The sequence below is a fragment of the Talpa europaea genome (genome assembly GCF_964194135.1).
Source record: "Talpa europaea genome assembly, chromosome: 7".
NCBI lineage: Eukaryota > Metazoa > Chordata > Mammalia > Eulipotyphla > Talpidae > Talpa > Talpa europaea.
The window spans coordinates 25,680,764-25,702,218 of NC_140074.1; the positions used below are offsets into that span (position 1 = coordinate 25,680,764).

General features: G+C 37.3%; 1 protein-coding gene across 3 annotated transcripts in view; it reads left to right on the forward strand.

Annotated features, from left to right (window-relative positions):
• Window positions 1-373: 373 nt before the first annotated feature.
• Window positions 374-21,455, forward strand: part of NFIB (nuclear factor I B) — a gene marked incomplete at its 5' end in the record, with an annotated part of 427,407 nt that continues 406,325 nt past the window's right edge. For all 3 annotated transcript variants that reach the window (XM_084237474.1, XM_084237475.1, XM_084237478.1), the window contains one exon: window positions 374-469. In XM_084237474.1, coding sequence (XP_084093600.1) covers window positions 374-469 — 96 coding nt within the window. The remainder of the gene's footprint in view (window positions 470-21,455) is intronic.

Sequence of the window (21,455 nt, forward strand, 5' to 3'; positions counted from 1 at the left end):
CTTCATCTGCTCAGCAAGGACCATGGACCATGTCAAACAATATACAACAGAGAAGAATGCAAATAAACTTTAGTCTGCATACCCCAGCAAAGCAGTTAGCCGCCCACTTGCAAGATACTTAACTCTTGTACACATGATACACAAAGAACGCTAGCTACTTTCACCAATCCCTTTGGACCAAAAAAAAAAAAAAAAAAAAAAAAGGCAAAAGAACTGATCCTTGTCTTTCTATCTGTGAGGTTGTAGTTCCTCCTGCTAATAAAGGAGCTTTTCCCATGATGCAGTGTGATAAGGATTGGCCTACATGTAGTCCAGAAAGCCACCGCCGATGTTTCCTTGATTAGGTGTCTTATCTTCCATTGAGCTGCATCTGATGAAGATTGCTGACAGCATAATGGCTGGGAAAACATCGGACAGCTCCATAAAATGGCAGCTATGTTATGACATGTCAGCCAGGACCTGGTGGATGGTAAGTTTGGCTGATAACATTTTTTTTCACCCCCCCCCTCTTCTCCCCCTCTTTTTCTTTGGGCTCCTCCTCTATTGTTCCATGCACGTGTTATAAAGTTTGCTGCCTGCGGAAAGTTCAGGCTCAAATTGTGGGAGCCTGGGTGCCTGCGCGCACCAGTGTGCTAGATAGGATTTCCCTGCTATTGTGGCCAGGGATAGGCCTTCTTTCTTAAAAAGGCAGTGTGAGTTTTTGTTCACTTTAGGGGGGAAAAAAAGAAAAATGCAAATAGTAGTCAGGCCCCAGGCTGGCTGGTGTGAAATGTATGGAGGTGGGGCAGTCGGTGGGAGACTGGAGCCTTCTTGGCTAATTGTTCTTGCATTAGTCTTAAAACAGAGTAATGTACTTCTGTCTTTGGCTTCTCTGAATAATGATTTAGATTGTGTATTGTATCATGTTGTGTGCGGTTCCCTCATCAGTATGCGACTGTCCCCCACGCTTCGCCTTAATTTGGAATCCACCTCCCTTTCAATGAATACTGTAACTGGAGCAACCACTGATTACTATGCCACTCAGCGTAATTAAATTTAGTTAATGAGGATATGCATATTCAGTTCATTATTTTTCTTTGCTCGGGCAAATGTGTGTGGGTTTGTTGTTGCTGGGTGTGTTTTTTTTTTTTTTTAATCCCCATATTTGTCCAGCTGCAAATTCGGGAAAGAGGAAAAAAGGCATAAAAATTCAGGACATTGATAAAACCTGTGACTCAACTTTAAAAATAATATTGAGAGGGAAGAAGTTGTGATAGTTTTGGAAAAGAAAACCTTTCCTATCAAAAAAGTGCGACATGAAAAATTTCAATCTACTGATTTCTGGTGGTGGACAATGGCCTCTTGTACGCAATAGTCGTGACATGAATGGGGAAAGCTTGGGCAGGCGAGCATTCCAGTGTGAATATCAAATTCGTCCTCCCGGTTAATTCATCGGAGTACTTACTGTTTTCTTTCTTTCCTTCCTTTCTCTCCTTCTTTCTTTCGCCCTTCCTTCCCTTTTACTTCTTTTGCCCTTTCATTTGTATTTTGACTGCTCCTGCTTGCTTACTTTGGTAATTATTATGCTTACTGCAAGAGCTGTTTTCTCACAATTAGTACAGTTGAAACAATGGGCACTTTATTCTACTTGGGGAGGGGTACAGCCTGCCCTGGTGGTCAGCCATCCCCAGTGGCCAGACAGAGGAGAGCGCCTTCCGATTAGTCCTGGCTTCTGGCACTGCTAGGCAAGAGGGTTTCTTATGAATGTGTTTGAGTTTCCAGAAAGGTAGACATTGTATTATGCTATTGCTTCTGGGCTGTCCCTGAGAGCTCAGTATGGAGAGCAGCTCCTGTACACTGCAGTTCTTCTGGGTTTTTCATTAACGCGAAATGCGTGAGCCTGCAGGGAAACTTTCTGCCGCTGCCACTTGTTGCTGTTTTGAGTACTCTGTTTCAGGAAAAAAAAAAAAAGGCCAGTTCCTCAAGAAGAGACAGAAGCCCCTCTCTCTTTTTACATCTCTCCCTCCCTCTCCATTTTATTCCAGTTGAAATACATTTTAAAAGTGCTGTAAACTCTACAGTGACAATTTGCGTCTATGGTTGTGTCTCTCATTAGGCTTTAGCACTGTGTGTATATAAGTGCCATGAACTCTTGATATAACTGGCAGTTACTTGGAGAAAGATATTGCAAAATGTTTATGAAAAGATTTGTTTTATGTGACTGTACTAAGATTTAGAAATGATATTTTAGTAGTGACTGAGCTTCTTCACTGTAATTTTAGGATGTTCTAAGGAATGAATTTTTAAATCGAGATTTTTACGAGGTGAAGCATTTTTTTTTTTCTGTTGGGAAAAAAATCAAAAGTTTAACTCTAAAAGTTTTTGCTTAAAATGTGGAATTAGTTTGGGTTTAGTGACATAGTCATTCCTAATTCTAGTTCTGTACCGAGATCACAGCTTCCCAAGAGAAGTATGTTGTGAGTAATATTGTTAAAGATTTGTGTAAGCTGATTATTCATTTAAAAAAATGTTCTTTTATTGCCTGAGAAGGTGCAGAATATGTGCAAGAACAAGTTCAGAGCTAAAATATTAAGAAAATTATTTTACATGATTTATTTTTGTATTTCATCATTACATTACACGAATAATAGGTTGGTTTCTTATTAGGGACAATTAATTCAGTTTTAGCAAATTTTGTTAATTTGGGAAAAATATATAGGAGATTAATATTTAATGTGTCATGGAAAACTTGGACTGACAGATGCTCTGTGGAAACCTAATTTTTCAAATTAAATTATTGCTTACCATTAGTCATATTTGGAGGAGAGAGGAAAGTGCATGCAGCTTCTTGACCTTGATTCCCATTTGGGATTTAAGAAACATTTCTAAAAGGTGTTTTAAGGTTCTCACAAACTAGTTTATTATGATTCTTCTCTCACCATGGTACAACTTCTTTTAGTTTTATAATTAATCTGATGTTTTTGTGTAAGAAAGAATACTGTATCCCTATCTGGCATAATCAAATGGAATTTTAGTAACCAAATCCTGAATTCCATAGCTGCAGTGTTAAAGTATCCCAGCAATTGCTTCCTGACTTATTGTCTGTTTCACTTAGATTCTCTTATTGTGTGACAATGATCATAAATTCTACTTGACAGGGAAAAAACCCAAACAAGACGTCGTTGTCCAATTCTACATCTGTTTTCCTTCCTAGATAGGCATGTTTTAGTAAAACAGAGGGAGGAAAAACATTTTATTGAGACAGCTAAAAATAAACAAGTACAAGAAGAGTAAACTCTTGTGTGTCTATGTGTGTGTGTGTTAAATGTCATCTACATACATGCAGTTCTTAAAAAGATGCATCCTTATATTTTCACTGCTTTATTTTGCATATAACTTCGTTCAAGGAGGAAAATCATGCAAGCAGTTTAAATTACAGTTGGTTAGCTATATTTAGAGTTCTGTTGATGACCTTTCCACATTATTTAAAAATACTACTTGGAATGTATTAAAGATGTAGCTCATAAATAGCACTCTTTTATTAATGGTTATTGATGATGCTCTATGTTTCCTTTTTAACCATTAACAAACTAACAGGAACAATTTTAGGCCTTTCCATTCTATTTCACATTGCTTCTTTAAATCTCGCTGAGAGACTTACTAGATCTTCTTTGTCAGCTATTTGGAAGTTCAGGGTAAAGAGTATGCAACCAGACTTTATTTTTTCTTTAAATTTCCTAAGTCTAATCCTTTGATCCCATCAGAACCAGACTAGAACATTTGTAAATTTGCCTTAATCATGTAGGGCAATTATTTAAATATTAATCCATAAAATTAATTTGGAAAACAAATTGCTAGCTTGAGACTAAATTCTCACCATTGTGTAAAAACTAATTAAACACTCATGTAAACATTAAAATCTAGGTCTCATTTCATCAAAGGCAAAAGTGGTGACTCTTGGTTGAACACCAATTTACTCAATTGTAATTTTTTTTCAATTTTCCTTGAAAGAATATAATTTTCTTTTTGAAAACTGGGTATATTAAAATATTGAACTGATATATTTACATAACTTTGTATTTTATTAAGACAGTGACAAACATTCATTTGTTTAAAAAATCAAATTATATTTTGAACACAAATTTTAATTAAGTGACTTGACAAATGTCAATATAGATATGACAACATTGAAAAGACTTCATAGCAAATATTTCTCTAAGGTATTTGAGAAGTTGAGGTGAAGTTACGTTTACAAATGACTATTTTTAACTGAAAATCCTAGAATTAATGCATCTTACAAATGCTGGAACTGCTATATGTTATGATATGTATTTTATTTTTAATTAAGCAAGAGCTCTAAACAGTCTAATTAACATTCTAAAATATATATGTGAAGCAACTCTGCCCAAATAATGACTCTTTATATTCCTGTGGTAATCTAACAGCCTTGCAATGATAAATCTGAAAATCAAAATTCAGTATTTATTTAATTTAAAATTTTGTTTTCCTTTCAAAATATAATAGAATGTAGAAATGAAATCGAAGCTAATACACAGTGCACAGATAATAACGAACTAGTTGTCTGAAGTTTTTATGCCTATATACTCAATTTATTTCTAGAAAAAGAAGCTATAAAATTTGTTTCCTTCAACAAATATTTGTTAAGAACTTTGTATGTGCCAAGCAATGTTCTCAGTGCAGGAATAGCCTGCTATCTCTCTATTCTGGAATCAAACCCATATCCCAGTATTTTGCATGGGAGTATCTATCATATTAATGAAGGCTTCGAATGATGTCTGTTTTCTCTGTACTGATGGTGAATATGTAAATGTTACATTGGCAGATTTGCCACTCATTGTCAAAGTTACTTTATACATCTTCTCAAAACTCTTACTCTCAGAGGAGCCATTAACATTACCATTACCTAAATTTTCTCTTGTATAACTAAAGACATGAGTAAAGACTAATCATTTATTAAATACCAGTTCTAACTAAAATGACCACAATAATGATAATGATAATGATGACTGACGATGGTGTCTGAGTGAAAAAATGATTTCAACATCTATAGGTAATGCTAATAATTTAATATTTCAAATTTTGTCATAAACTGATGGCACTTTTTTTAAATTAAACTTCTATTCCTATATTCCTTAGTAGTGAAGCATTTTCAGTTGTAGTACCATTTTATTATATTTAAATAAAAAACTTCATGGAAGATGTGGTAAAATACATTATTGCTCTTCCAAAATACTTATCTGGGAATGATTTTTATTTCATTTTCCATGATTTATTTTCACTTACATGCTTGCATAACAAATGCAACATATAAACTTTGGATAAGGAAAAGTATCCTTTGGAGCCTATCTTAATAAACACTGATTAGATGGATATTAATTTAATCAGAGAGTAAGGAAACACAAGTGCCTGTCTATCCTCTTTTCCAGTTCTTTTTTGGAAGCACAGGGTCATGTTCTCAAGGAGAGTTATCTCTTCTATCTATGGGAAAGCTGGTGTTGATTTTCCAGTTTAGAGACTCGTCAACAAAGAGAGATATCTGATGCTCACAGTGTCATTGAAACTATAGCATATTTCTAGAACATAGATGAATGATGTCAATCACTACCACTAGGTATTTTTTTTTTATTCCCTGAGATTGCTATTTTGTGACAATTTCTATATTGTAATATATATTCTAAGGGGCTGAGAGGAGAACTTGGATATAGGAAAACATACTAGTGAAATTGTACTGAGCCGGTGAAAAAGGGAATTACATACCTCTGTTGCATCTCAAAGTGCAAAACATTTACGGTACTGCATCTTCATTATGGAAGTTGTTTTTTTTTTTTTACACAAGAATTTTGTTAAGGGATATATATAGTTATACTACATATTTCACTAACTTTAAGCATTTTAACTTTATTGCATTTTAAATGCTTAGTAAAGAGCCAGGAGTATAGAAAGTACTCAATGAATGTTAATTATGATAACTATTAATTCAACTTAACATGCCTTCCAGTGGGACAGATTTAGCATATACTGTAACAGACCCCTTTAGTAGCAATCTTCATTTCTCAAGTTATAACATAAATTTTAACCCATCACCTCTATAAAAATGACTTTATTTAGAAGGCATTTAAAAAAACTTCTCACTACTGTGTTCATTTTTTTAGGTTATAACATAATGGATATGTTTATGAGCACAGGGCTGAATCCTGGGAAATGTAGATTTGGTGGCCTTTGGCAAATGAATTTGTTCCTCTCGCGGCTGGTAGAGCCAGCTGTAAAGTGCAGATAATCATACTCATTACTTGTCGCTCCAACCTGTCGTGAGGATAAATGAGTTGGCGTCCACGAGGCACCTGGTGAATGCAGTGTAAATATCAAGTTCAGGTCACATACCCAAGGGGGCTAATAAAAGCTATGGCTTTTTATCCAGATTCATATCTGAGCACGTAGTAGGTGCTTCAAAAAATATACTTTCCTGTGGGGCACGTTGACTTTTGTAATTCATATAAGCTTTTTCTTTGATGGGAACTGCATGCATTAAATGAACCCTAAAAGTTTACCTCTTTCCATTTCATAATATAGCAGATTTCTTAAAAGCAGAGCCTCTTGAAGTATTTCCTTGTGCTTAGTGAGATTCAAAGGTAATGTTATATACATTAGCTTAACTTTAAACATTAAATATTATGATTTTAAAGTAAAAGAAATCAATGATTCTTGAGGGCCTCCAGTTTGTGAGGTGTTTGCCAGGTACTTTGGGAGCCAATTTGTACCCATCATCTCACTCTTTTTCAGCGCAGCACATTAAAATAGGCATTACCAGGCCCACTTACAGATGAGCCGCTTTCTTTGAGGCTTAACTTGATGAAGTGCATTCCACTAGGAACTAAGAAGGGGGACAGGGACAGGCGAACATGAAAACCATGAAATCTGAGGTTTTATCTGTTACCCCGCACCCTACCAGCACCCTGGGTTATCACTGATTGTTAGTGTCCAACAGTCATGTATTTAGCCACTGCCTGCTCTGCACCTGCCTGGCCCTCAGCTCCCCTCAACTTCAAGCCTGACCTCATCTCCCGGCTCAATCTCCCTGTGTGTTCAATGGGCTGACAGTTTGCTGGAGCCGTGTCTGAGAACTGCACAGCTCTAGGATTGGAGGTGGCTAAATTCTTTGGAAATGTGATTCCATTCATCTTTCCTCGAGACAATTAGACTCGCTATAGTCATAAACCATCTGGGAAAAATATTTTGGAAAGAAATTGGCAAGCAAAGCATTTCCATTTTCAGGTTTTGATGATATCTGTTTACCGCATGGGCTCTTATGAGGCTCCAATGAGATAATACATAATAAAAGACTTGAAAATTGTAAAATGCAAAACAAATCAAAGGTACACATATTATTATCTGATAGTGTGAGACGTGGGTAAGTGAAGAAAGGCTTTCCAGAATTTCACCAGTGGAGTGCACGAGAACAGTAAATTTCCACCAGGCAACAGAGAAAATGTTGGCTGCCTAAAAGTTTACATGATGCACTTTGCACTTTTTTACTGATAAACTCAGCATCCTTAATCCTTCAGATAACAATGCACTGCTAGATTATCAACATCCATGCAGTAGCAGGAATACCCATGACCTCCTCTTAGACATTTAATGGGAAGGCATGAAATAAGGAACATTTCCAAAGTGTCATCTGCAACATCTTCAAGTTCAAATCTTAGATTTTTGATAAAAAAGTTTTCTCTTTCACTTGTGCCACCAGACCCATATTATAATTCTTCAGTGAAGTTTTTATTTCACCTCTCACTTAATATGTATTTCATAGGAAAGATTTAGCTTATCACATAATGTAATGGACAGCGCATTATACTACAAATAGGATTTTTTTCTTCAATTTTCAGGATTGTTGGGATACAAATATCAGCATCTATTTGAACTAAAAAGCCCCAGCATACTTGATGTTTTTTATGTTGTGTATAAGCTGTATTACTGTCTTTGAATACAAATGAACCCAATTTATTATATGACATTTATTATGTATGGATGTGAGATTTACCTATATTATTTAGTCGCTCAGGTGCAACCAAGGTTATAAGTCCTGAGAGGTTAGGGACCAGGTCCTATTTACCAGCTCTAAGCAGTGCTTGGCCCATAAATGTCTCTTAATAAATACTAAATTATACCAAGATGGTCACTCTCCACTTAACAGGCAGATTCCAAATTAGGAATCACCATGCTGTCCTTTTTAAGATCTAATTTAAATGTGCTAGAAGCGTGTAGGAATTGTGATGAAATTAGCAGCAAAATTTTAAAGCTGCGGGGAAGAGGAGGAAGAAGTACCAGAAACAAAGCAGAAAATCTGCCCACCCCGTCAGGCCGACAGGTTCCCGGTTATTACCAAGCGCTAGGGCAGCACACAAATGAACCCTCCTTGTCAGCAACCAGCACCCCCATGCTCTGAATTCTACCCTTATCACAGTGACTAAAACCTTTCAGAGAATTTGGAAAAGACTAATGTAATTTGGGGGATCTGTGACCCAAGCGAGGTGACTTTGGAATAAGTGAGATTTCTGTTTAATATCTTTTAATTTTTTTTAAGAAATACCATAAGAAGATTGATTAGTTTTCCACTCTAAAGTTTCCATTATTTTTGAATGTGTGTTACCTTTATTGCAATGTCAGGAAAGGCCTCGTCGGGAACTGGTATTTTAAACTCAGTGTTTGGGTGAGTACTCAGGGGACATACGGGGACAATCAGAAACCTAAATGGAATGGGTAGAATATGGAGGGACATGGGTCATTGGGAAAGTGAGAAAGAAGTTACCAAACCACTTGAAGCAGTTAGAAGTAACTGCTTCTAAGTGATCTTAAGAAGAAGCTATTTAAAGTGAAAGAATCGATTTGTGCTGGGCCTATTTCAACCACTGTAAGTTAGTGCCTGAATAAAAACTGAGGACATTGTCTCCTAAGCTGCACTAACAGGGTTCCCGGGTGATAAATTCCGCAGCCCAATCTTCCCAGGCCGGACCATCTCCTCGCCAACTCTTGTGACCTCCTTTCTTCAGGACTGTTGTAAAGTGAATTTGGGACGGTATTCTGGAGGCCCCTGAAAAATATCTGAGCCTTCTTAGCCAGAGTCTACCCTCTATATACGAAGTCTTTGCACATGTAACAGAAACTAGTGCCACACAACAGCTTTTGTTGATTTTACTCCTCCTGCGCTTCTTTTCATGTATTTTAATGCAAAATGATGCTGGGGGGACATGGGAGAAAAATGTCCTTGTAAACCTCTCCTGCTCCCAAATGCTCCTGTCACTGTCACAAGCCTGGTACTGTTCTCCCTTCCAAAGCAGAGCCTCGGACAAGGAGGAGCAGTTTTCGCTTTATCTTCCGGGCAGCTTCAACTGTTCTTACCAAGCCTCAAAGTTCAGGAGTGATGCTTACAGCTAATCTGGTGGACACTATTGAGAGGGAAGTAAATTTGCATTTCCCAGATTTAGGCTTTTGGCAGAAATAGGTGGGAAAATATGAGAGTAAAAAATAATGTATATTTTATAGTGTGGGTTGCAAGTATAAATGCATAGAGATAAAGAACATCATGTCAGATATGCACTGCAGTTCTCTGTAGATATATAACACGTTAGCATGTGCACTGCATAGGACAAGAGCTATTGTGATTTTCTAGAAACACAGGTGGTTTGCTATTATTGATAAGACATGAACAACCTCACACAAACTTCTTTCACCTTCTCTGTAAAATTTTCTCAGATTTGCTCATAGTGGAATTGTAGCATACTATGCAATACAACAGTGACCAAGACTCTGGAAGAGTCAGAAATGCTTTTTTTTTAAATCCATAAATAGAAGGAATACCACTAAATTGCCATTTTATTTTTTCAATAAGATATTAATTATCTTATGTGAGGCTATTCATTTTTTTGGCACCAAAGATGTTTATAAATTGTACCCCACATAATATAAACCGCATGTTTATGTAGGATGAATGTTCAATCAATTAGTTTACATACACAAATGCTGGAATATTGATGACACATGTTAGCTTTTAGTGGGACAAAAGCCAACGAGGCTAATTTGATGCATTGATCCTTGGGACACGCACACAGATGTGAACCTTTGACTTCATCACAAGTGATTTGGCTGACAAACAGTAGCTTGTAATTATTGTTGCACCATCATAAATTAATTAACAAATCAATCAATCAGTTCAGAACCGGCTGCCTGGCCACATTTGTTGGTTTGGGATGTTTCTCCTCACTTTGCCTTCTTCACCCATGCTTTTCTTATGCTTTGAAAACATTTGCTAGTGCCAGATTGACTTTTTCCTATTTTTAATAGGAAATTCCAAACAATAGCCTGGGCGTAAGGAAATGTCGCTGATGTGTTGCTTAATTTTCGCTAAACTTTTGGCCCTAGGACCATTAGTGGGCAAAGTGAATGATTATCAAGCATTGAAAATATTTTGGCTTAAGCCATCCACCTGGGCAAAGAATAGGAAAGTAGCATCCCAATCTCTCAGCAAAATCAGCACTTAAAGGTATATGATTGTTAAAAAACTGACCCAATATTGTCCCCAAAACTCCTTTTTTGAATGATTTTCTACCCTATCTATAGTTTGAAAGTTTCCATTAACTGAACAAGTTGCGTTTATTGAACTGTGAGTTATTATATTTTCAAAAACTAACATATTAAGCATTTTTATATACAGGTTCTCTGCTAGGTACTTTGTGTATTTTATCTTATTTAGTTCTTGCAACAAATCTGAAAAATAGATGAACCTCCCATCTTACAGCAGAAGAAAGTGAGTTTCCAAAGGTTTAAATAATTTATCCAAATTTACACAGCAAATAATAGCAGCACCATAATCGGCACTTCTCACTACACCACAACTAACCTGACATCAAAGAACTTCTGAGCAGTCCGTAGAGCTAATGTAATTCTAGCCAAAAGCTAGGAAAAAACACTTGACTGTTTAGTTATAAATTTTATCCTAGATAAACCTAACGCTTCTGAAGGGCTTACGAAATATTGAGAATGAGTTCTTGGATATGCTTTACTCTTTCATTCATTCATCCATTACCATTTCCATTTTTACTGAGATACAATTGACAATATTATGTAAAAGTAAGGAGTACAACATGATTGGATATATGAATGTTTTGTGGGATGATTATTACAACAATAACATCACTTTCATTTCACACGGGTGAGGTGTGTGTACTGTGAAAACATTAAAGGTCTTTCTCAGCAAATTTCAAGTATACAATAGAGTATTGTTAACTGTAGTCATCATGTTGTACATTACATACTCAGAAGTTCTGGAAGTACCTTCCTTGATTCTAATTTCAAGAGTCTGTAAAGATTAAGAGAGCTCTAAATCCTTCTTTGTCCTGCTCACTACCCGCTCTGTCTCTGTTAACTCAGAAGCATCATCCACAGCCCTATAATAGGTGTTATTGTTTTCTTTTGTTTTTCTTTCTTTTTTTTTTTTTTGTCCTGAGCTAATGGGGGCAGTGGAATGACAGTATCATTGAAAAAAATAAAAGGACTAGTTTGATCTCCCTAGACTGGTGCATAAGCATAAGCAAGCCATTGAACTATGGAGTCCTGCCAACTGCTTTGAGTCTCTATAGAAAGAGAATAAAATGCAGTGGTTTCCAAATTTTGGGGGCCTCCAGACATAACTTAGCACACACATATATAAATATATAGACTGAAAATTAAATATCCATAAAGCAGCCTTTCCTTAATACCTAAAATTCATTTGTATAGTTTTTATTTTTTTCTACTTTGTTTTTTTAAGTGAAAATACTAATTAAATTAATATCTTGATCTATTAGTGGGTCATGATGTAGAGTTTAAAAAATACTGAGGGAATGCAAATGTTTTCTATTGAAGTTGAATTCAATATCTGCACAGAAATTCTTTGGATTCTTATGTTAATAGCTCTTTTCTTATTTGAGCTCCACCTTTTGAAGGAATTTCATATTCATTGGAACAGAGTGATTATTTGGGGGACAGTGGTCTTGGATGGTGGCTCTGTTGTAGAACATTCCACTGGAACATTTCTCCTTGGGGCTATATAAGGATAAAAGAGCCAGACTAGTCAGCCCTTGGAAGAGGAATAGGTAGGGTACAAAGTCGGGAATGAATCCTGGGCTGAATCTGTGTGTATAATAGGTATCAAATTTGTATCTTCAGCAGAGAAACAGTATTGTTTAGGGCAGGCCCTTACTTTGTAAATGAGGTGATGGAATGAGATTGAAGAGTTTGAGAGGAAAAACTAGTATGTATAGTCTTTAATGCTTAATTGACCACTGGAAATTTAAGGAGATGGCCTTTTGGTAAAGAGCATAGCAGATGGAGAGAAGCATTTTTCTAAAGATTTTTTCACCCTGAAATTTTTAACAGAAGGAAATCTTAGGTACCATGTAACATAATATCTACTGTATTTTATATAAATGGAAGAAAGTTAAAAATTATAAATATTATTTCTTTAGAATATTGAAACTTTGTATTCTTATCAATCTGCATTTTATAATATTTACAAAGTAGAGAACTGAGGGGCAGCTAAAATTAAAATGGAAGTATAGGATACATAAATATCTTTTGTAGAGCATTTCCAATTATGTTGAGAATCAGAATTGCATCATGGTTAAGAATCTGGGTTTTTTAGACCATATATTCTGGGTGCAAATCGCAAATATTCTATCACTCAGCTGGATTAACTTAAAGAAATTACTTGAACTCTCTGTGCCTTGTGTTCTTCAACTATTTATGGTAGCAGGATCAGCTTTTAAGGTTCTTGTGTGGGTTAAATGAATATACTTGTGTGGTATGTAGCAAGTCTTTATGTTAATATTTACTGTTAACCTGCAGTAAGTTGTAATCACAATGCTTTTTAAGAAATTGATTAATAACAAATAAGTTCCAAAATGAGGAAAAACAAAATGTTAATTTAAAAAATAGAAACAACTCTTCCATCTCCCAAATGACCCCAGAGATTACAGGTTGGGGAAATGTTTCTTAGTCAAGCCAGTGTCTATCAGATCAGCTGAACAACTAGCTCAGCTGAGTCCACAGACACTTCATTAGTCATTTGTTCTCACACAGTAGATTCTGAATTTCTGTTCATTTTAATTGATGTACCACTCATGTCACTTGTTTTTCCCTGAACTCAAAGGTGAGTTTCTGGAGAGCAGATCTGATTTACTTAGCTTTACATGTCCTCCCTCAACTTGTTCTCTCACCCCCTTGTACAGGAAGTCCTTCTAGAAGACTTATTGGATGAGATTGAGTTTGCCTTAAGTTTCAGTTTCCCAGCCCATAATTAGTGTTTTGAACACACAATTATAAATATATAATGATATGATATTAAATAATAATATAAAAATGTACAGTCAGTTGTGCTTTTTATAGAGCTATCCCCCCAAACACACACAACTTAGAAATGAGTTGTGTTCTAAAAGCTCACTATAAATCAGTCATTAGAAATTCTGTAACATGAGTAGGTCCTCAAAAGACCCATCAAGATAGTTTTACCCATAGCTTATCAGGTGCATCAGTAGTTCCAGGAAACCAGGGCAAGGAAGATAGCACCTTTCCATTCCAGGGGGAAGGCCTTTCCTCCTTCCAACAGCCCCTTTCTCAGTAGGGGAGAAGGAATTCCCCACCTCAAGTGACTGAGAGTAGACTCTGTTACTCTAATCCAGAAAGGACAATATGATCTGAAGCCCCAGGAGAGTACAGAGGGTAGAAGAAGGCAATAAGTAAACTTTACTCCTTTTTCTTTCCCATTCTCCTTCTCTCCATCTTCCTCTCTTGATCTCAGAAACCACACAACAGAAGTTGTGGGTATTGAGGTTTAGTATCGAAATTGGAGTTAACTGTTATCATCTTTCTATTCCCCTTTTTCATTTCTATTCAAACCTATCCACAGTCCATCCCAGATCCCACCACTGAATACTAGATCATCATGAGAGCTGGAGAATCTATACTATTCTGTTGAATAATGGATGGTGTAGTTCATTAAGACCCTTGCCAGCAATAGGCCTCTCTGTTGGTGAAGCATGGTCTTAGACACAGGCGCAGGTGGCAGGAAAAGAAGTTCCATTCTCAAAACAGCTATGATCAGTCAACCAGGACAAGTCAAGGGCTGCTGTGTCCATAAACATAAATACCTGTAAACATAAATACCTAAGATGAGGGGTCTTTAACTGCTATACAAAATGTAGAGGTGATGACCTTGTAGCCAATATCTTATCACTTAGAACATCCATCTTTAGCATGGTATATACACCTAAACCATTTCCTTCCTATTAACTCTGAATTTGCAGCTAACTAAACCTATTCATTCTGTCAATAAATTTTCATAACATCTTTACAAGTGTACATGAACAAGGCAAACTTTGTTCCCTTCTTCATTGGGCTTACACGGTATACAGCATGAGAAATTGAGGTATTGACTGCTATGAAACTACATAAGAGCCACACCTAACTCATCTTGGACATGGGGTAATTTCTCCAGATGCAAAAAAGACAGGGGAGAAGATTAGTTTCTGCGAAGGGATTGCATGTGCAAAGGCCTTAGTGGCAAGAGAGCATGGCTGCATGGCTTTGATCTGAAAATGACATATAAAAGAAAGCATCATGGTGGAAGTAGGGACAATTAAAATGAGTAGAAAAATCTATACTAACAGTCCTGCTATTTTGCTGATTGACATAAAGAGAAAAAAGGCCAGGAACAGGAACATGGGCTATGAAAATACCCTTACCCACTCACTACCACCAGCGCCATGCCACACACCGCACATCTACTGCAGGACAAGGACTTCATTATAGTAAAACTTCACAGACATAGATCAAATAACATCGGACAAGGGTCTAAGCTCAGATGGCTGCTGTTTCTGCAAGTTTTTGGTTTACCCAGCCCATTAGACTGTAGCCCAGATGTACTTTGTTACCTACATAATCCTTATCAGCAGCATTCCATCTGTGTCACCCAAGTAGCAGGAATTAGGCAGGCACCCTTTGGGAAAGTGGTCCAAAGGGTACAAAAAGCAGGTTCGCCTAGGAGGCAGCTGACCCCTTTATGTCCCCCCCACTCCACATCCTTCCAAGCTGGGAGAAAAGAAAAACACATTGAATTTCTGCCCCCCATACAAACTTGAATTGCTCCCGCATTCCAGAGAGAGGTCGGTGGGGGGGAAATTTGGAGGTTAGCTGTGGGCCTGGGAGTGATGATTACTTTGTAATGGAACAAATTAAATTATGTGAAATTTTAGATGCTTTCCCCCTGCCCTAGTGGCTCCCAATCTATTTAGGGGTAGTCAGGAAAAGGGGACCTTTGCAACAGCTGCTTAGCTGCTTGAGCTCAGAGAGGAAAACCATAATTTGTCTGTAATCCCTAATGCCAACAGTTGTTCATTAAGAAACAAAACTAATGTAATCTTGATTATTTGCTCAGATTTCTACTCTATCATGTTTTGTACATCTGGCAGGCTAATGTAATTTTCCTCAGAAACCCAAAGCAATCTGGTGCTCAGACAACACCATGCAGATTTAGGTAAATTCCAGGCTCAGATTAGCATAATACTAACTAATCACGAATATCATTTGCATTCATTAGAGTGTTGGGGAAAAAATTGTTTCTAAATGGCAGAAAATTGAAAGAAAGATTAAGGGCAAGGACTTGAAAATTCTGTTTGGCTTGATGCGACTACATTACAGATGATTTTTTTCTCTTCTAAGGCCTAACATTTAATGTGGAAGTATTAATTAGAGTATTGGAAAAAGACTGCATCTAATTGGAAGAAAACTAAGAGAGATTAAGGACCAGGCGTACGGACTTGCTTTTGCTTGATTCACTTGTGGAACAGATAATTTCCCATGCAATGCCAAGGAGCTTAAATGTGTAAAAGATAGGGTGATTAATTTTTCAGAAAGAGCCAAACCTTTATCTGACATAAAAGAGAAATACAATTTGTTTCCCTGGTGGAGTAACTAGTTATCAGCTAGTGCTTTTGGTACTATGATCAAGGAAAGAAGATAACAGAATTAAACCCCTAAATGTGAAATGCTACCAAATGAAGGTGAAATCCCATAAAGCCCACAGACTAGGAAAACCTAAAAGTCATAGTCGTAGATGCTAAATTTGTACTGATTTAAAAATTAATAATAAAAAGATGCAAACCTCCTCCCCTCGCCCCACCTCCTGGTGGTTAGTTATTTTCTTTACAATTTCCCAGGTCCAGCCATTTGGCATGAGCAGAATTGGTTACAGGCTGTGTGCTGGGGTCTGTGCTGGACTCTGGTTGCAGGCAATTGTTATAAATCCTGTCTCTCCACAGCTTCGCTGCTGTGGGGCTAAATTCAGTGTTGGCTTCCTGAGGGTTCGGAGCAGGTGCTTGCCAATGGCCTTGGCTTCTCCCTCTGACAGATGAGCAAGCTGAAGTCTGCTCCCCTGGTGAGAAGCCAGCTGAGCAGCCCATAGCAGACACCACTTTGAACGTCCAGGCTAGCCTAGCCGCTTACAGAACCCTGACTGTTTGGGATTTAGGCTTTTGCTTCAACATGTAAGAGGTTCTAAGCAGCATGGTTTAGGAGCTTGTTACTCAAAGTACGGTCCAGGGATTAGCAGTTTTGGCTCATCTGGAAGATTGTCAGAAATGCAGAATTGAGGTCCCAGACCTCATCCCAACCCACTGATTCAGAATCTGTATTTTCACATCATCCCTGAGAGATCCATAGTCTCATTAACATTTGAGAAGAGCTAATGTTTAAGGTACCAGGCTTCAAACGTTTAGGGACATTGCTATCACAAGAACTCCTCTCAACTGACATTCCTGGGGCCAAGTTTCAGTTTCAGGGTGTCTGTGGAACATAGGGTCCTGGGCATCAGAATAAACACTTGGTAGAGCAATGATCTTGGATTCAAATCCAACTTGCCTACTGGGTTAATGGAAAGTTGTTTAATGGGCCTATGTCCCGATATTTTCCTCTTTAAGATAGGGGAATTAGCTCCTGTTTTAGCTGATAGTTGTGAGAATAGAGTGAGTTCACTTCTGCAAAAGTACCCCATGCATTTTAGGCTCAGCAGAGGTAGTAGCTCCTTCCTCCTGTATCTATCTGTAACCCACTTCCTCCATATGACCCTTTCGTGTCCCCTCAGGTCTTTCCACATGCCCCCCAGTTCCAACCTTAGTGGTAGCTGCCCTCCTTCTCTTGCACATTCACCTGTCCAGTTCTAGCCTTCTGATTAGATCTCCAAATTCCATCATTTTTCTAAAGTCTCCAGAAACATAGCCACCCACAGCCTGTTCTTTTAGCCTCTGTTCTCTGGCAAACTGGAAGATGTTCAAAGCTAATAGCTAATATTGTGTGCAACATCTTAAATATGCCATTTTTTATTGGGAATTTAAGAGCTAATACGATAGCCCAGTGGTTTCAACCATAGCCACACACTAAACCATTTTTTAAAAAGCCCAGCTCTCTCCTCCACTGAGGTTTTCGTTCATTTAGCTGGGGTGAGACCCAGCATCCATGTAGTCTTTCCCCAGGTGGTTGGAAATGAGCATAAAGATTGAGATTTGCCTTAAAGAAGGCAGCAAAGAGGCAAATAAAATGATATTTCACTTTGCCATTCATCATGCATCTGCCTAGACAGTGTTGGCCATCTTTCAAATGAAATGGGTGTTAAATGGGTGTTAAATCTCATTCAGTTAACCTCTGTATCATTTTTAAGGGTTTTCATGAGAAATGTATCCTGGAATTATCTTTAGAGGCCAGGTCCCCTTCTTTAAGGTATTTAATAACCCTCTGGGAAAGTCATTTTCTCTTTCAAAAATGGATCTAGGAAAATAAGGAATATCTATTTAGGACCTAATAACTGTGCGATGTAGTCCTCCTGTTTTCATTAAACTGCTTTTTGGGAAATAGCCAGACAGGTGTGCAAACCCAAGAAAATGGTGTGTGTGTGTGTGTGTGTGCGTGCGCACGCTCATGTGCATATGCATGCTCCAAAGATAAAACACATAGTAAGAAATTTAAGTTCAGTACAATAGTGGAGGAATTACAGGAACAAGTAAATGAAAATTTATCAGATTCCTTTATTCTCATATCAGAGCTCTGAAAACTAAGAAACACATCAACATGATGTCTAGCGATGTTCCATAAATGCCATTTCCTTCTCATTTGTCCATATACTATAAAAGCCACAGTGCCATAAATTCTGCAGGGCAAATTCTCTAGCTGTATTTCAATAAAACCAACCTTTAATATAGTCATTAAAGATTGACACCCAAGGTATAGGATATAAACTAAAAATATGGAGTGTTGAGAAAAATACAAAGGTGGCATAATGTGCATTTAGTTAGTACTAACTGTATGCCAATCACTATAATTACTTTGCAATATTATCTCATCTAATCCTCTCAAATTTGAAATGAATTTTATTACAAAATTCCATTTTTACACTTAAACATTGAGGCACACAGAGTGTGTGATGGAACTGGATCTGAGAAAGACTTGTCTGCACAATTTGCTTTTTTTCACCACTGCAGTCTACTTAGTATCAAAGCCCATTGGGTTTGGTCAAAACTGTAAAATGAAAAACTGTGGCTTTTCATCCTTTCTTGTGTCTATTTTTATTTAAAATGAAAATGAGTCAGTTAACTCTATATAAATATGATGGGGTGAAAAATCAAATAAACCTAAGGAGAGTGGAAACAAGAACTATTATTTACAAAAGAAGAAATTAATGATTTAGAACAAGAAAGCTAATAGACTGGAAAAATAAAGATTTGGTCCTTGGTGGAACAAAAGAGAAAAAAATTCATGAAGATAGTGTTAATAATAAGAATATTTTGATAATAAGAATATATGCCTCTGTTTGGGATTCTGAATTTATATATGGAATAGATGTTTTGTAAAGAATAATATAAGCTACCAAAAATTGGCTCTAGAAGTATAAAACCTAAGCAGTCAAATCACCATGGAAACCCTTTGAAAAGTTAATATAGAATTTTCTCTATTAAAAACAAAGCTTTGCGGCACTTGACTTTTTGGGAAAATTCTTTCTGTTTCAAAGACTCTTAATGTTGGGAGCAAAGAAATACATGGAAGGCTATTCATTTTATAAACTAGCTTCACTAATTCTAAAACTTGAGAGAGGACAGGAGGAAATGAGAAAGGGAAGATGGATGAGGGAAAAATAAAAAGGTAGAAAGGGGATGAAACAGGAAAGGATACAAGAGAAAATTTACTCCGTTTAAATAGAGATGCAAGAAGCTAAGTAAAGCATGAATACATTGAATGTAATGCTATGGGGCCTCCCCAGTGGCGCAGCGGTTGAACGCTGGGTTGCGAAACTGTGCGCGGCCTCTGCGGCGCCGGTTCGATCCCCGGCTGCTCCCCGGCCACCGGAGGAGGGTCCCACATGGCGTGCAGACCTCTCCTGCCGCCCGCCCACTGCTCCCCTCAGCAGTGTACTTCGGTCCTTCTGCCTGCTCTGCTCACCGCTCTGGCTAATTCTCTCACCCTCCCTCCCGCACTTCTGACTGTACCCAGTGCTTGTATAAACAAAACAAACAAACCAGCAAACAAATAAATAAAGCATGCCTCTATTAAAAAAAAAAGAATGTAATGCTATGTATGTGCCTCACAGGGCGGCATTGTGGTGAGCAGTGCGGGATGAGAGAGATTACCCGAAGTCCATGTGGAACAATGAGAAGCCTAAAGGGGCTACCCCAGAAGTAATGTGCAGCCCTGATCTGAAGGCAGTCTTGTATTTATTAGAATCAAGTACAAATGGGGCAAGTGTGTAAAGAGTGTACAAGTGTGGGGGATGAGGAATATCGGGGATGTAAGCCAAGTTGGGGTGACCAGGGACTATTGCCTGGGGGACTCCACTGTTCCTGCCAGTCTAAGCATATTATCTCTATTCTAATATCTGCCTGCTGTTTCCAGCAGAGACTTGTTTTCCAGTATGTTTCTCGTACCAGGACTTGCCATTGGTGAGAGGCCCCTGCATGATCCTACACCTAGCTGATAAGCAGGAACTCTGGGCACCAAGACAGTATCCCCAAGAACAAGGGGGACTGTGGATCCCACATCTAAAAGCATAATAACCTGGTAAATCAAATAGATTTTTTTTTCTGTTGGGATTAAAGATGAGTTTAATGTTAAGATTTCTATTATTACATTTAAACCATCAATAGTGCAAAAGAAGAAACAAATCTATAAGATCATCTAATTACAAGCCTCCCAAACTATAACTATAAACAGGAAGATGTTTTATTAATATTATTATCAAAATAGGCAAAAATCATACTTAATAATGATACTATAGAGCTGAATTTTCTTTTTTTTATTTATATATTTTACATAATTGTGTATTCCCTATAAAATTCCCACCAGCTGTTCACCTGTGAATCATCACCATAGTCCCTTGTGTCCTAGAGCTGAATTTTCTAGATTGTGTTCCCTAACCTACTGTCCCCTCTGTGGTAAAAAAAGATCCTCAAAATTAAGTTTCTATACCAAAAGTCTAGAAAATCTTTCACACCATGCTTTCCTCTGGAAGTTTCACCAGCAACACTTACATAGAGCTTGAGATGTGTTTCCTCAACTGTGTAGACCATGGAATCTTTTCCAGATCATTTCCTAGGCATATGACTCACCAGAGAACATGTTGGGAAACATTGAATTAGTAAAGATAATGGGGAAAAATTCCATTCACAGTGGTCATACACATATGAAAATAATTGGAAATAAGCTAAAAAGTATACAATCTATATGAGTGCAAATTTTACTGAGAAACTTGACTAGAAAAAAGACTTGACTATAGAAAATCCCATTCTTTGTTTCTAGATAAAACAGTTTAATTTCAGTAAAAAATCAGTTCTCCAAAATTATAAGTGAAATATATTAAATCCAAGAGGGCTTTTCTCTAACTTAAGAAAAAGATTCTAAAGTGTATATGATAAAAGAAATAAGAAGATCCAAGAAAAAATGAGAAAATATTCTTATCAAAATATAAATTTATTATTGTTAAAACAGTGTATCTGTGGGGTAAGAAAAACACAGATCAGTTTGTAGAATAAATATATCAGAATCAAAACCAAAGAACATGTAACACCCAGAATACATTGGAAGCAGTGTAGCACGATAGGTAACGTGTAGTTTCCAGCAGTCATACTCAGTGAATTCTATTTCAAAAACTCTTCCTCTCATTGGCTGGACAAGTTACTGAAACTTTTTTTTTTTTTTTTTTTGGTGGGACCCTCACCAGTGGCCGGGGATCGAACCGGCGCTGCAGAGCATGTGGGCAGCCTCACAGCCCAGAGCTCAACCACTGTGCCACTAGAGGAGGTCCTGAAACTTTCTAAGCATCTCTTTCCTTATGTATAAAAGTAGGAATGATCTACTTCTACTTATACAAAGTAGAAATAATCCTA